This window comes from Choloepus didactylus, chromosome 9 (genome assembly GCF_015220235.1).
Source record: "Choloepus didactylus isolate mChoDid1 chromosome 9, mChoDid1.pri, whole genome shotgun sequence".
Taxonomy (NCBI): domain Eukaryota; kingdom Metazoa; phylum Chordata; class Mammalia; order Pilosa; family Megalonychidae; genus Choloepus; species Choloepus didactylus.
The window spans coordinates 36,019,571-36,036,129 of record NC_051315.1 but is presented as its reverse complement, the minus strand read 5'-3'; the positions used below and the strand labels follow the sequence as shown (position 1 = coordinate 36,036,129).

Below are 16,559 nucleotides of genomic sequence, written 5' to 3'. Positions count from 1 at the left end.
AGAAGTTTGTCCCTAGGCTTCCTACATAATCTCCATCTCAGTAATGTTCTCTGCAAAACTGCCTTCATTTATTTCCCAATACATTTGGTGTCAACTTTTCAAGAGCTGTATGACTGCTGAGCATTGTCCTAAACTAAATTCTTAAATTGCCAGTCAATGTTGCCAAAATTTGTTGTGCCATGACTCTTTAACAATTGTGTTCTTGGGGGTCAACAGGATATACTGGGAAAAAAGAAGCTGAGAATTAGCTGACAATAATTTGCACCATTTGTAAGATGAAGAAATGATCATGCCAAAGCTGAAATCATTTGGCTTTGTAGGAAATTTTGCTTTTCAGGCCAAACTGGTTTCCTTGATTATAAGGTGAACTTATAGGCATGACAATCTCTCCTCCCCTTATAGTTTCTGAGACTAAAAGGTATGGATGTTTTCTCCTCTAGCTTTCCCAAAGGTTCCCAGGCTGAGCTCTGTTCAGAACTTGACTCGAGTTATGCACCTCGCTCAGGGATTTACACGGCTCTGAACTCAGGAGATAATTCAGAGAAAAGCCATCAAGTTGCTTTTAAAGAAAGTTAAGAATTAATAAACAATAGAGAGCAATAATCAAGAAACTATAATTGTTTTCTGGAAAAAAAGCCAAGAGACTAATACAGTGTAGCAAGAATAGTGACTAATTGATTATTCTTCCATTCCTCGTAAGATGGTAAAAGAACCCAGGTTAGAAATAAGAACTCTCCAAGAATGAGATCTGTTAAAAGTGGGTGGATTCTCCTTTGATTAGTTTTAAAAGTAGAATCCCATGTCATCTCTCTACAGATTGCTCACTAACCCACCTGAAGGTCCGCACAATCTTCTTCCATCATATGAAAATGTCTTCCTCAGAAATGCTGAATCATTTTATATTAGATGCTGATTTCATAACCACAGCAACAATTTTAAACTAATTCATCCCTGATATACCATTCTAAAAATATATGGAACAAGCTTAATTTTTCTTAAACTTTATAATTATCATCCTTACCTGTCCATGGGTATCACCTGCAGACTTGCCAGCCTCAAACTTTAACGCCAACCCAAAGTCAGCAATACAAGCTGTCAAATTGTTTTTCAGCAGCACATTTTTACTTTTGATGTCCCTTGCAAATAAAAAGAAAAAGTATTCAAGTTAAGTTTAAACAAGTTATTTTTTACCATTTGTTATTGAAACTGGGAAAGAGAGAGAATATGTATAAAAGAATAGTTATCCAAAAATATGAAATGCAGAGAAAAAAGAGAGAAAAGGCTTAAGTGAGTTCTCCATATAGCTTGATGCAGAAAATATGGATAGTGACAAATTCCTATTCATAACATGAACAATACAAAGAAATCCCCTCCATAACGCAGTCTGATGAAGAGTTGGCATTCCAAAAACACAGTCCATCCTACGTACTATCTATGTCTCTCCAACCCATCAATCATAAAATTAAGAAAGTAAGAATATTTCAGAGTTTATAGCCACATAAACTATCCAAGAAATAAAGCTACCAAAATAAATTTAAAACAAACAAACAAACAAAAAAACTAAAGAACTTTTTTAAAAGAGCAGAATTGGGGCCTTTTGCCTGTTAATACAAGGCCTACATTTTAGAATAGTCCCTTATTTAGTGGGACCTTATTCCACCTGTTTGTACAATGTCACCTTCCTAGAAAAATACTTCTAGGAACGTACAACGTAGAAATTTTTCACCAAAAACATACTGCTCCAGCTAGATCCTGTGTTCTGAAAAGGGTAACAGTTTTAAGGCAATGAGATTATCGTTCTCTACACACTTGCCTCAGCTGAGTCATCCTAGAGGTTACTATACCCTAGCTAAATACATCTACGTCATGAACAATGGTTAAATTCATACACACAGACTCAGAGACCAAGGGTGGGATAAAGGAGGTACAAGTATATGCCTACAAATGCTACAAAAACCAATCAGCTTTAGACTCAAAGTTTACAGGTATCCCACTCCTAAAAGCCTTTGGCCACTTCAAAGAAGTTGTTCCCCAGGGAAAGGTGGGGCAAGTAGAAATCCAGGGGGAGGCACTCAGACTGTGTGTGGTAAGCTGAGAAGAAAGAGGGGCTATTTCTGAGGTAGAAGTCATTTAAGGTTTGCAAAAACAGAATCTATATTGAGTTGGATTAAAAGCAATGCCTCCAAGCAACCTAAACCCCTCCTGGTGGCACTCAAATATTTGTTGAATGAATGAATCAATCCCTACTTTTAAAACAACCATCTTTAAACTGATTACAAAATGATAAAACTGAATCCCATGTTCAGAGGAATTAACATTTTTCCTTTTGACAGTATGACAATTGTTGGGTCTGAGTACTATTTTTTCGCTGGAAAAGGCAATTCAGTAAGTAAACCCAATATTTTAAATGATGCCTCCCTGTCCCTTGGGTCAGGTAAGGTCACATGGTCACTCAAAACAAGCAAAAAAGATAATCGAAGTTTCTTCTTAATTACATCCCCTTGTACCTATATATAATCATCTTGAGGTAAAAACAAATTCCTCTCTCCTTTGAGAGAGAGAAAATATACTTTGATTCTTAACCATGCTTTTCAGTCAAACGAAAGTACATGTAGATCATTAAACTTTATTGATGATATTAAAATACACATTATCTAAAATACTACCTGGCCAATTTCAAAGCTCATTTTAAAAACAAATGGAAATCAACTGCCTCCTAAAACATGATCAGATAACTAGGGGAAAAATATATTTTATCCAGGGAGTTAAAGGTTTAAATAATAAACAAATATTGAGTTATTTGGGAAAAATATATAAATTTAGCTCTACCTGTGAGATATGGCGGGTTTGTGGCCATCTTTTAGGCCAGGTATATCCTCATGTAAATATGCCAATCCTCTAGCCATGGTTTCTGCAATATGACACAATTCATTCCAAGAGACCACATTAGCCTTAAGAAAGTCTGACAGTGAACCCTAAAGAAAGGGGGGAAAAAAAAACTTATGGAGAACTTTCTTTTTACTTATTTTAAGAGTTATGGAAGGCAATGTAGCTTGCATTTCGGTGAATAACAATATCCAAAAAGCAATATTTCTGGAATGGTTCAAATTTCCCTCCAATCACATTAATAAACATTTGATTGGAAAAGAATACCACTAATCTTTATCTTTTAATCTTTTTTATGCTACTCATCTATTTAGAAGATAAAGGTTTTTAAAATGTTGAAAATCTAAATCTAAAGTTCTTGAAAATGTTAAAAAGTTAAAATATACTAACTTTAGATAGTTGTATCCTAAGACTAGGAGAATATAATATCAAAACATATAAACAACAATTCCTCCTCTAATGACTATTTCCTTCCTTTTGGTCAAGAATTAAGAAAACCCACATACAGAGAAGTAAAAGAGCCATTACATCTGATAATGGTGAAACCTATTACCAAGGAAAACTCAATTTCCTACTTCATTAATGGTACTTTCATACTAACTCAGAAGGTAGAAAAATTGAGGAAAACAGCAAGTGAGTTTTGGTGATATTATCCTGACTCTGGTTTTGTCAACTAAGCTAGATTAATTCTGGAGATTTAAGATGTGAAATTCAAGCTGAAAAATGGCTCATGCAATTGAAATGGATCTTAAATAACAAATGCAAATTATTAAACATTGGTTGGACTAAAATAAGAATTTTTATCACACCAAGAGAGGTGTTTACAGCACAGGAAAACAAGGACAAAAGAAGAAAAGACTGGCAACAGATGAATAGAGGGTTAGGTAGAAAAGCTGCCAGCTTTGCTCTTCTACTACAATAATTTATTTTTTAAAAATATTTTTATTTGTATTTTCATGTTAAATAATCAACTGTAATAACATACCATGCCCAGAAAAATAAGTCTGAGGGATTTGTAGCCAAAGTTAGGTAGGTAGGCCAACCCTGTCTTTACTAAATTAAAACAACAGCAGTTTTTACCCTTTCATGAAATGCTGTGATTAGCCAGAGATCCACATCAACACTGGTGCCTCGTTTTTCTGCACCAATAAACTGCAATATATTCTCATGCTTCATTCCAGGCAAACTATAGACTTCATATTCATTTTGCCATGATTGTTTGTCCTAGAGTTAAAAAGAAAGAATAGTAAGAACAAAAGAATACAGACAAGTATACCAAATCTATGAGCTTATTCAAATTCTAAGACTGGGAAAAAAAAAAAAGCTAAGTATTAAATTTTGGGGGGTTTATTTTGTCCTGTGTTTTATTAAGAGAAAACTCAAAAACAATCAAAATAGTTCCATATTAAATGCCTGCCCTGCCACATTCCCATAAAATATACTTTTCTGTGTTTCTGGCTGAGTGGAAATGCCACACATTTATCTTACAATGGCATCACATGTAAGTTAGTATTACAGTGTAATTTTATCATAGTGTGAAATACTTGTTGATACTATTCAGAATAAACTCCCTGAAAGACGAAATTCAGATAGAATGACTTGGTCTAGATAGAAAAATTTTTGTGTCAAAGACTCACATAATATCACACACATAACAAAATGGTTTGAATACTCTGAAAAATCAACAAGAGAGCAATGGAGAATAAATATACACTACAATTATTAAAAATGCCACATATTCATTTATGCCTGCAAGTGATCCATGTCTAATAAATATCTACTTATAAAAGATTAGTGTCTTTTTGCTATGAAAGAATAATGAAAGTGGGAGGCCCCAGTAGCATAATGGTTAGAATTCCCTGGGATCCAAACTAAATTTGAATCCTGACTCTCATGCTAACCTTTGGGCAAGATACATAATCATTCAATTTCCTCATTAGTAAAATGGGGACACAATCATCTGCCTTATAGGGTTGTGGTATTTTATGTTGTATTGTATGTTGTGAATATATGTTGCATCACAGATAAACATGTAAGAGTACTAACCCACATGATCCTTACCTGACACTACAGTGCTATTAGCTACTGTTAGCACTGCTGTGATTACTCTTAAGTTACTATTATCCAAATGCCTTTCTCTAATTTTTAGTCTTCCTCACACAATTAAATAACTTCTTCCCTGATTTTATTTATGAATCTTGGAACAACAGAACAGACTCTTTTTATGAGAACTAAACTATAGCTTATAGTATTTGCACTGCTACCAAAAATTAAAAAAGTAATAAATACCTTCACATAGTCTATCTAACAAACAGACATCAGAGGAGCCAAGAAGGCTAAAATCTAGATATATTAATACAACAGAATTGATTACATGATAAGTTTGGAATAAAGATCTACTGCCTAGTGTGGTGATAATGAGCTCCATATATTTTGGCAGAGCCTACCTCACCAAACCCAGCCCGGATCTCAATACCATGCATATTATTAGCTACAGGGATATATAAGCAAGAGACTGGAAGACGGAATCATCACAGATGTATACCACCATTGGAAGAAAAAAAAAAGGGGGAACATTACAACAGTTCAGAGGTACATTAGACCAGTTTTATGAGGCCAGTCTAAAGGAAAAATATTTCAACAATAAACCAATTATATGCAGACTTGAGTCACTGTTTCTAAAAATTTACCAAACAAAAACAAATGTTTACATAAACAAAGTAGAATGAAATGACACGAAAATGAATCAAAGTCTGGTAATACACCTCAAAATAGCTATTCTAACACAAAGCACACTATTCTTTCCACTCTTCTGTTTTTTTTTTTTTCTGGTAGGTCAATGGGATATTAAAATTTACTCAGGTAATGAGTTATTTCTTATTAGAATCTTCATCTTCACTTAGCATTTCTGTAGAATTTTTATTGGCAGAAGATCTCCTATAAGTTCATTTATTGTAATTCTACCACTTCAAACATGATGATTGTTGTACTAATAATTCCATTTTTCAGATGAAGAGGCTGACATAAAATGCTTTTCTCAGTATCACAAAGAACTACCTTGAAACATATGGCTTGTGTTTTCAGACTGTTTCTGAGTTAAGATGACTGAAGCCAGTTGCATCTTTTTAAAAATAATGAAGATTAGAAACTGCAATAAACATACCTGTATTGGAAATATTTTGACAGCCACATATTCATTGAGCAACTGGGCTTTCCAGACACAACCAAATCTTCCCCTTGCTTTAACTTCTAATAACTGCAGTGGCTTCAAACCTAGTAATGGAGAAGGTGGAGGTGGTCCTGGATCCTACAGATAAATGATAATAGTACTGTAAATAAGCAGCATATGACACATATCAACTCTGAAAATGAGAAAAAAGTGAGTATACTGAAGAATAAATTGACAGAAATGGTAAACACATACAAATAACGTTAACTTCAATCTTGCTAGAACTGAGTTTTCAAGCATTACTAATTATCTATAGTGATCACAAGGCACACAACTTGAATTAAGGGTTTTCATAATGATATGCAGCATTACTGCTATAAATGTATAGCAGAGGAAAAGACCTAAAATCTTTTTTATTCAGTCTCACTAATTTCCCAACTAAGATTTTCTGTGAACTTTAGGATACTGCTCACAGTATTTCGTTGATTTCATCTAGTTTGTACTTCCTCACAGGGTGAGAATGTGAAAAATGCCAGAAACAGCAAATCGTGGCTGTCTCGAAGTAAACCTCTCCTCAAAACCACTACTTTCCTCAATGACTGTCAAACTTTAAATCTTTTTTTCATTAATCTCAGAAATACCCTAGTCATTCTCAAACACACTGCAGCCAGGGATATCAAACACAAAGCACATCAAAGAAATGTATAACTTATACACTGTAATATGATTAGCCACACCATTCCGGTCATTCTAATTTTCCAACACATTAACAACTCATCCTTTTGTTTACAATTACTTCCCAAAATTGATCTGAGATAAAAAATAGTATTCTGGGGCTGAATGGCAATAATCCAGAAGATAATATGGTCATCATAGTAGATAAGGTAAGGTAAATGAAAGAGAATTGTATTGCTATAATTAATAAATAAAATAAAGCAGGGTATAATATATAAATTGGACTACAGCATTTAAAAGTCACAAGGGAATCCTCCCTGTACAAAGTACAATGGCAGCCCTTCAATGAAAGCCCTATATCAGCTCAATATCTGCAACTAAAGCAATATGCAGAAAGCCTGGAAACCTTCCAGAAAAAAGCAATAACAATGCTTCAAGGGCTGCACAATGAACACTGTGAGGAGGAACTAAACTTTCTGTGGCATGAACAGACATTATGATACTGGGTAGCACCTAAAACACTTGTAAATAGTATATCACCCTTCTATCAAGGCATCTCTCACTGCCTTTCTTCTCCTTGCTTTCTTTTTAGCTCCTCTTATAATGCCCAAGAATGTGAATGCTCCCTTTAGGCATTACTCAGCCTGCTGCTGCCACTCTAAAAAGGTGACACCTACATTAGAAGTACCCTCAATAAAAGAAACACCACAAGGAAGTAAAAGGGAAAGATATGCTATTTCTTCTTCTAAACTATACAATCTTTATCAAGCGGTTGAAGAATTCCTATTTTAAAGCAGTATGTTAAACTACAAGACTTCTATGATTCATTTCAACCTCAGATATTTATAAAATATGCCTACAAAAATGGCTTTTCCTTCCCACATTCAAAACATGTAAGGTTAGTAGAGCTAAAGACTATTTTAGTGTAATGGAGTGAAGGATAAAGGAGACCAGTTATAAATCTTATAGGAAGTCTGGTCTCTAAAGTTACAATTCCCAGTGGGAGGGCATACAAGAATCTCTGGAGTTTTATCTAAACTATACCTTCTTCACTCCCCCACTCCTAAACTGGTCATCTTTACATGTAATAAGAGAGTGCTACTGATAGAAGTGTGTTGCTTGCATGAATGTGGGCTTAGAAAAAAAAAAAAAAGGTGAGAACTATTCTTCCAGAGGGAAAGAAAATCAAGATCCAAGAATTACTGTACCATTGTACGTTTTTCAAGACAAAGTAGAAAAGGTTTAACTGGAATAATTTTAAGTATACTATGTAACTTTAAGTATACTTAAACTATTAAATTTTAAGTGTACTGTGTAACTTTAAGTATACTATATAACTTTAAGTATAACTATACAGTTAAAGTCAGTGATTCTCCTCTTGTAGAGATAAGTTGAAAAGGTAGAGTTCTCAAAGTAGAAATGCCAAAAACTCTAATACGATAGATAAGGTCTGAAAGCTGAAGGAAAGTAACCAGGTAGAGAGTAACATGGCTTTAAATTGAAACACTAAGATTTTTAATAAATTTTACATGATCAATAATTTCTCTCTAGAGAACCCACACATTATCCACTCTCTGTTCTAAAGGATGCCAGCCACACATGGATATGACTGAAGCTATGATTTAGATTATTTAATCCACATTTAAAATTAAGAATACATCAGCAGTTCAAAACACAAATTTAGTATAATATAATAACCTCAATTTTAGGAAATATACATTAATTTTCAATGTCTTTAGAAAGAACTGATAATTAAATGTTTTTCAAATGTATAAATGTCAACATTCCCATAAGTTTCCAAGGCCCTGTTCAGCAAGGTTCTAAACAACCATATTTCAGAAATAAAATGTAAATCCCCCTCCTAATGATATTACAATTATATTTAACACACTATATCATAACAGACCAAAAAAGCACTGTAGTCAAAATTACTTCTAAGTTAGATGCTTGAATTAAAAATACTGGCCTATTTTCAAAGGTTGAGAAAAAGGTCTACAAAGGCACATTCCTGGAGAGTGTCAAATTTTTAGAATCTTTGTTTAAAAATGTAATGTTAAATTATGAATACTTTAAATTTAAATAGTTAAGGGGCTGGGTTCAAAAACGAGTGACTTCATAATACAGATTATAACTCTGTATAAAACCTGTATCACTAATCAATATACCTTTTTGCTTTTTTAACAAAAAAATTATGAAAATGTTCTATTTTAAAGTCTTCAGCTCTTCATTTATAGAAAGCATTAACTGCATCTGTAATATCTAGCTATTATTTATCCTACAATCTAAGAATGTTAGAAATGATTTTCAGTTTATTAGCATCATTATACTAATTTACCCACAAAAACCTCAATACTTGACTCTAGGAATTAACATTTATATCTTTAAAATACATGAATGCCTGGGGAAACAGATTTAAACTTAGACTTCATAACTCACAGAAACATTCTGATGTTATACATAAAACATGGCTTGGCTTCGCTATATAGAAAAACCACATTCTGGTGGCAACTACAAGGACTGGAAATTTCTCTACATTTCCAGTTCTTTTACAACATTCAGGCTATTTGGCAAAGCTAGAAAGGTACGCATTAAAACATGGCTTTGATTACAACTCTGTTTTACCCATTTGTATGTGAAAAGTATAGCATTAGAAGACATCATGTTGAAAAGCAGCAAATGACAATAGCTGGAAAAAATCTCTCCTTATCACCCCTAATATCATTACTATAATCAATATTAGAATAAATTATTGAAGGTGGGGAGCTACAAAGCAGTTTAAGATCATTTTACTTATTCTGAGTTTTCCAGCTGAAGGCTGAATTCTAAACTAAATATAACCTTAACCCTCCAAACAGCAAAAAAAGTCATCAAAAGTTTTACTTCGCTAAAGATGCCAAAGATGAAGTTATCTGAAAATATGGATTTCACATTAAAAGATAAATGGGCCGGCTCCCCTTTATGTGGGGCATGACTCCCAGGGGTGCACATCTCCCTTTGGCAACATGGAACATGACTCCCAGGGATGAGTCTGGTCCCAGCATCATGGGATTGAGAAAGCCTTCTTGACTAAGAGGGACAGAGAAATGAAACAAAATAAAGTTTTAGTGACTGAGAGATTTCACATGGAGATGAGAGGTCATTCTGGAGATCATTCTTATGTGTTACACAGATAGCCCTTTGTAGTTTTTAGTGTATTGGAATAGCCAGAAGGAAATACGTGAAAACAGCTGAACTGCAGGCCAGTAACCTTGATTCTTGAAGCCAAGTGTATAACTATATAGCTTACACAGTGTGACCGTGTGATTGTGAAAACCCTGTGGCTCACACTCCCTTTACCCAGTGAATGGACAAATGAGTAAAAAAATGGGGAAAAAATTAAATAAATAATGGGGGGGTGGGGGGTCGGATGTTTGGGGTGGTCTTTTTTACTTTTTTTTTTTTTTTTGGAGTAATGAAAATGTTCAAACATTGATTGTGGTGATGAATACACAACTATATAACAGTACTGTGAACAAATGATTGTACGCTGTAGATTACTGTATGATATGTGAATATATCACAATTAAAAATATGGCAGGAAAAAAATTATATCCATAACAACAACAACAACAAAGAGAAATGGGCTGGACCAGAGTCAGCGCCTGTAAAGAATGAATGCATATTGACCTTCAAATTAATGACTTAGTATAAAAATTAACCAATTCAAAGATTTAGGGCAAGAAATTTGACCATTAGGTATTAACATCTTCTGTACTTTCATTTTCTCTCTCAATACTAATCAACTAAAGCATAGTATAAATAATATTAACAATCCTTTCAAACCAAAAACTCTTATTATGTCAAATCATTCCTGTTTTCAATACTAAAAGAGGTTAAAAAAAAACCATATATCATAAATTTATAAACTATAAAGGATGCACAATAAAACAACAAAAAAAATCTAAGAACGAAATGTTTAGTATGCATCCACAAAAAGTTCCACGACCATAAAACAAACATCAATGCATCTTACCTCTATCATTATATGAAAGGCATGCTTGTGAAGAAAAAACACAGGCAAAAAAAAATTACGATTTATATCCAGAATGAAATGAAAAATGACACATTAAGTTACAAAAATGAAGGAAATAGAATAATGATTTAGCTTTTAAAAGCTGGCAGTGAACCAACTGACTATTTTTTGAAAGTGAGGTTTGAGAATACTTTCCTTAATAAACAGAGGAAAGTAATATCAAGAAAATTCTTGGATATTACCTATCAGATAAGGGATAATAAATTCTTGACTATAGTGTAACCACAATAACCTGATCTACTGGACTTTAAGCTAGCAAATAAACTAAACAAAGTGTTAAATAATTATTACTTATTTTTCTAAGAGGTTCTAGAGTCTAAACTACATGAGTAAAATAAGCAATTTAATCAGGAAGACAGATTTGGATTTGGCTTCTGGACACCAGAGGGCAGTATAGCCTTCAATAAAAACCAGCTAGCAGCGTGGAAGGAATTTATACATAGCTAGCCTAAGTTTCTAAGACCACATTTTTTTGACAGTTCTGTTAAGAATCTCTAGAATCTCCTACTTCCTAAGCTGCCTTCTCCCCTTTCACGAAAGACTGTAAAATCAAACAGCGTAGCAAGACAGAGAAATGTTTCTGGTGTCTATTGATGTGTACAACAAAAATGATGCACTGTGGTAAAAGAATAAGACAGCAAAAAGATCAACAGAATTAAGCAGAACACAGTGACAGACCAGGCCTTTTGTTCACATATTTCCCAGCCACATCAAGAATGAAGCAGTTCAGCAGTGGTGGCCCTGAGAATGAGTGTTCCATATATACTTCTCCCAGTCTGAGGACACTGTGATCTGAGAGGGAACAAGATTTTCATTCTTTGGGTCATTCCAAAATAGGCAGGACCCAAATTTAAAATTAAAATAAGAGAAATACTGTCACTACTGTAAAGGAAAGCTGAGAATACCTCCAATAGCTCATTATATTCTCAGTTTCCAGTGCTTCTACAATATTTCTACAGAAAACAACAGCACCGATAAAAAACAAATACTTAACAGTTAATGTACCAGTTGCTTAACTAGTTTTTCTTCCTCCTTGATTTTATTCCTGTGAAAACGATTTCCGGACTATTTATAATTCATCCAAGGGGCTTAGCTAATCCTACTATCAAAATCTCTTACCAGTCCTCCAGAGTAAAATTCATCCCTTGAAAGAAATACCTGCCAACTCAACTAGACTAGAATTTCCCAAGGCTCAAGGATCTCTCGGGTCTTATTTTCACACAGGTGCTTTCAGAGATAAAGATACCACAGACCAACACTGTCCAGATAGGAGCTTTCCATGCATCTTACCAAAGTACATCTTTGCTCAATACACTGTTCAATAAATGAACATTAGAATATGCTATAAAAAGGCTCAAACGAAACAGGAAACCAAGAATAGGATTCAATGCATAACTCTGTAGCAAAATAAGAAGGGTCAAAATAGAATCCCACCTCCCCCCCCAAAAAAAAACCAGAATTACTAAAATACACAAATAGATTAAAAAAATGAACCCTCCAAAAAACCTAGTTTGGATTCACAACATGGAAAATGTAGCTTGATTATCATGCACTGTACTGGGAATGGTGAAAATCTAACCAGCACATCAATGTCCAGTAATTAGGTGGTCAGTTGACAAAGAGTCTTGCTGCTTATTCTGTAGAGGGGAAAGAAACTTTTGCCAAACATCAGAAAAGAATGAATAGTATTTCTCCGTTCATTTATTCATTCAACAACAAATCTTTACTGAGGGCCTAGTTTGTGCCAGGCACTGACTGTCCAGGCTCTCATGAGATGTTAAACTGCAAAGGGGAGAAAGACATTAAAAAAGAACCACTCTAGTGGAGGTGTAATTATAAACAAAGAGTAATAGAAAGGAATTCAGTAACATAAACACCTGTAGAAAGGAACCTGACTTACACTGGCAGATAAAATAAGAGATTTCTCCAAGGAGAGGACCCTTAAGAAATAAATACCAGAGAGCAGGTAGATGAGGTAAAAAATTGTATTGAGATGCCACCTATCCTGGCTTGTGTAACCAGATAGCAGTGTCATTTACTGAGAGCCGGGTTTGGGGGAGAAAAGCATTAACCTTGAATGCTAAGTGCTTGTGAATATTCAGGTGGAAATATGTAGTAGGCAGTCATATACACAGATCTGGGATTCAAATAAATCATTGTAGAAATAAGGATTTTCATTTATTTATGTACTATAAACAAATACATACAAATACACACATGTATATAATAGGTATTATAAATTATCTTTATTTATATTTAAACCATTCCAAGATTTCCAATATATATATATGGAACCTCAGCAACCTCTTAGAACTATCAAGAAGAATTAAGGTTCCCCTACCAAACTATGTGAAAACCAACAAATCCCAAGTCTGTCTCCCTTAGTCATCTGATTATCTTATGTTCTAAGAACTTTTACAATTGTTAATTTAAAAAAAGAGGCTACTGTCAAGAAAAATAGAAGTAGAATCTATAAAGAAATAATACAGTGTGTGTTTCAGGACAAATGTTTCTGGCCTAGAGGAAGCAAGACACTGCATATAAAAAGCCACAATAATATTGATATTGTCAAAGGCACAGCTGAGTCTATCCAATTAGATCTTCAGAATGCCTCTGTGATATGTCAACTCCTACCTCTCATAGTTTTTCTCATCTAACCCTTCCTGAACACAAAGCAAAGAAAGAGCAAAGGATGAAATGAGGATTCTGGGTATATTTCCTAAGTGTTTAGAAATTAAGGGTACTCAGTGCTTGAGTTAAAAGTCTCAATCTGATGTAGGCATGTATCTTTGTCTCACTTTGGTGACTTCCCAGAAGCATCACGTTTATGACTGGGCTATAGAAGATATATTGCATAAGTAAAACTGAGAAAAAGGAAAAGGGCCATGTGTGGAAGAATCAACTGTAATGTGGTAAAATGGTTATGTTTACCTAGAAGACTATATAGACTCACCATAAAAACTATTTTTACACAGTAATTTATGTTCTCTGATCCCTTAATTCCCCTTTAGTTTTCTATGAACCCCAACTAATTATGTATTGAAATAAGCCACTGAATTAAAATTACTTCAACTGACAACAATCTTTGAATATAAACACCAAGGCTTTGACGCTCAGTAGGGTGACTCTAGGTAAATCACTTCACCTGTGTCTCAATTTTCTTATTTATAAAATGAGCTTGATAATATAGAACCTTTATCTTCGGGTGTTGAAAGATTACATGAGTTAATATGTGTGAAGTGATTGATACAGCGCTTGATGCAGTACTCAGAATGAAATCTTTTATTACACAACAGTAATTTCTAAGCATTGAGTTTGAGATACATAAATAATGGTTTCAGTAAAAATGATCTCTTTTACCAAGCTTTTTACAATTGTGAAGCTGTTTCCTCTGTTAGCAATAACAGCTAACATTATTAAGTACTTAACATAAGTCAACCACCCCACTGTTTCTTCACAACAAAGTTAGAAACGGCTATTCTCCCAATGACTACAAAACTAGAATCAGACATATCTCCTCCCTTCCGCCATTCTTTGCCTAAATTCATGAAAGCAACTCCCTTCTTACTCTATTTACCCTTCATTTCCCGGCTGCAAAGTAAAACAAAAACTTGGTTTTAGTACACCTACACATTCACTGCAGGCTCCCAAAGGGCAAGCAAATCTCGCCACTTGTCACCATATATCCAGCATGGTGCCTGCCACACAGTAAGCACTTAACATTAGGTAAGTGATTAAGCAAAAGAAAAAGAAAACTAAATACTTTGCAGCATATTTGATACAATCAGCTTTCACTAACAAATTGACTTTTCTTTCACTTCTATTATCTTAAATTAATAGAAAAAGATTTGACAGTGATAACATAGCTAGGAATGACAGAACAGGTCTAGGACAAAGTCCAGGAAATGAAGAATATAGAGAAAAGCAACCTTATTTCCTCCTAATTACCATCTCCTTGCCAGATAAAAAAAAAAAAAGGATAAATTATGTACTCTGGTCTAAATGGATCAGTTCTATTTGTAAACTGACAAGACAGGGAAGAGGCCCTCCACAAGGCCAAAGGAAAACTGAACTCAAGATCAGGTGCTTTGATTGGTTTTAACATGCTGCTTTAACTTGATTCAAGCTTTTGACAAAGCTTTTATTTTTTTTTTCCTTCTCCCCTTTATATATGAGAGAAACTTTTTGTCAAGCTGCACATCTGGGGATAATTTATGGCACATTCCCCTTCAATTAGTTTAGAAGTACACATAAAAGTATTTTATAATTTAGGATACCAATGCAAAATAATCACATACCAAGGTGGAACACAGAAGGAAGAGACAGACATCTTTAGTATTCCTGTACTAGTTCTTAGACATACAGACCAAAAAAAAAAAAAAAAAACAAACAAAAAACACAAATGTACAAGTGTAACCAAAGCACTATATTGCCATATTTTAAACATGCTAAAAGAATAATTTAAAATATTTGTGAAATGTAGGTTCCAGTTCTTAGTGGAAACCTAACACAAACTCTAAGCCAATAGAGCATATCAAATTTTGGTGTTTCATGAGCATACAATAAAGTATCACTAAATTTCACTTAAAAACATACCATTTAATATGAACGAGGTAGACTAAAATTATCAATCTGAAAAGCTCTCTCAGTATACTGTTAAATTAAAAGAAACCTGTGGAATAATATTTTATAGTTTATAAAGGAGAAAAAAGTATATACTCAAACAAGTGATATTTGAGAAAGGTGTCAAAGGATATATACCAACCTGTTAAAATGGGTTATTTCATGAAAGTGATCGATAGGGAAGGGGAAAAGAGGAAGAGCAAATGACTCTTCCTCTCTTCCTCTCTCTCTCTCTCTCTGTCTCTCTCGGCACACATGTACAGTTTCTCTTACTATAACCAGCAGGTATTTATAATTAATTTCTAAGCATTAAAGTGTTTCAAAAGAAAGTGAAAGAGAGGGAGAAAGTGAAAGAGAGAGATGTGTTCGTAAACTCCAACCATTCTGCCTGTCTCAAGGTGTGCTTTCATGGATGTAGTATTTATTTTGTAAAGAGGGCAATATTAACATGATACTAAACACAATAAAATTTAGTAAGTTTCCCCTATAGCCTCTCCGCATAAGGAAGTGGCACCTTTTCATAAGTAGACTTGGCTGAATGATGTTATGCCACCCTGTCAGTATCCTATTAATTTTAAATGAGTGCATATATAGACTCAAGTTCAATAGGAAAATCCTACAAAGCATTTTCACAGATGGTGTGGTTTCTCAGTGGCTAGTAATTTGACATAGCATGCAATGACAACCTATTATTTTAATATTAAGGTCAACAGGATTATTTTGGATACCTAACTCAGGTATACCAAACATGTAAAAGTCTTAGTCCTCATCAGACCAAAACCTATACAAAATGTCATGACTTTTCATGATATAAGGACTGAAGAGGCTGGTGGCAATAAAGAATCAATATTGCAATACTGTAGTGTTATTCACATTACTTTTAAAAATGAACAAGATGCTAACTTCGTACCCTGGTAAAAGGCAGACAATTTCTAGACCCTAAAATTTGTTTTCTTATTAGGCAGTATAACTTACCAGCACAAATACAGCTCTTGTAAGCAGAAGACCTAAGCTCACATATGGTTATGAATGTGATGTAAACAGTTTTATTGAAACTACATAACTTCAACATTAAGACTTCTTAATAACAGGGTCAATGCATCAATTCCCTCAAATTCATGACTCACTGACACT

At 34.0% G+C, this 16,559-nt stretch overlaps 1 protein-coding gene across 3 annotated transcripts in view; it reads right to left on the bottom strand.

Annotated features, from left to right (window-relative positions):
* The window catches only part of ACVR2A (activin A receptor type 2A), an 86,497-nt gene that overhangs the window by 9,738 nt on the left and 60,200 nt on the right, over positions 1–16,559 (bottom strand). For all 3 annotated transcript variants that reach the window (XR_005218973.1, XM_037850560.1, XM_037850561.1), the window contains 4 exons: positions 6,050–6,193; positions 3,967–4,110; positions 2,830–2,975; positions 1,022–1,136 (listed from right to left, as the gene is read on the bottom strand). Coding sequence is in view for 2 of the 3 variants with exons in the window: in XM_037850560.1 (XP_037706488.1) it covers positions 1,022–1,136; positions 2,830–2,975; positions 3,967–4,110; positions 6,050–6,193 (549 nt within the window). In the remaining variant the exon portion in view is untranslated. The remainder of the gene's footprint in view (positions 1–1,021; positions 1,137–2,829; positions 2,976–3,966; positions 4,111–6,049; positions 6,194–16,559) is intronic.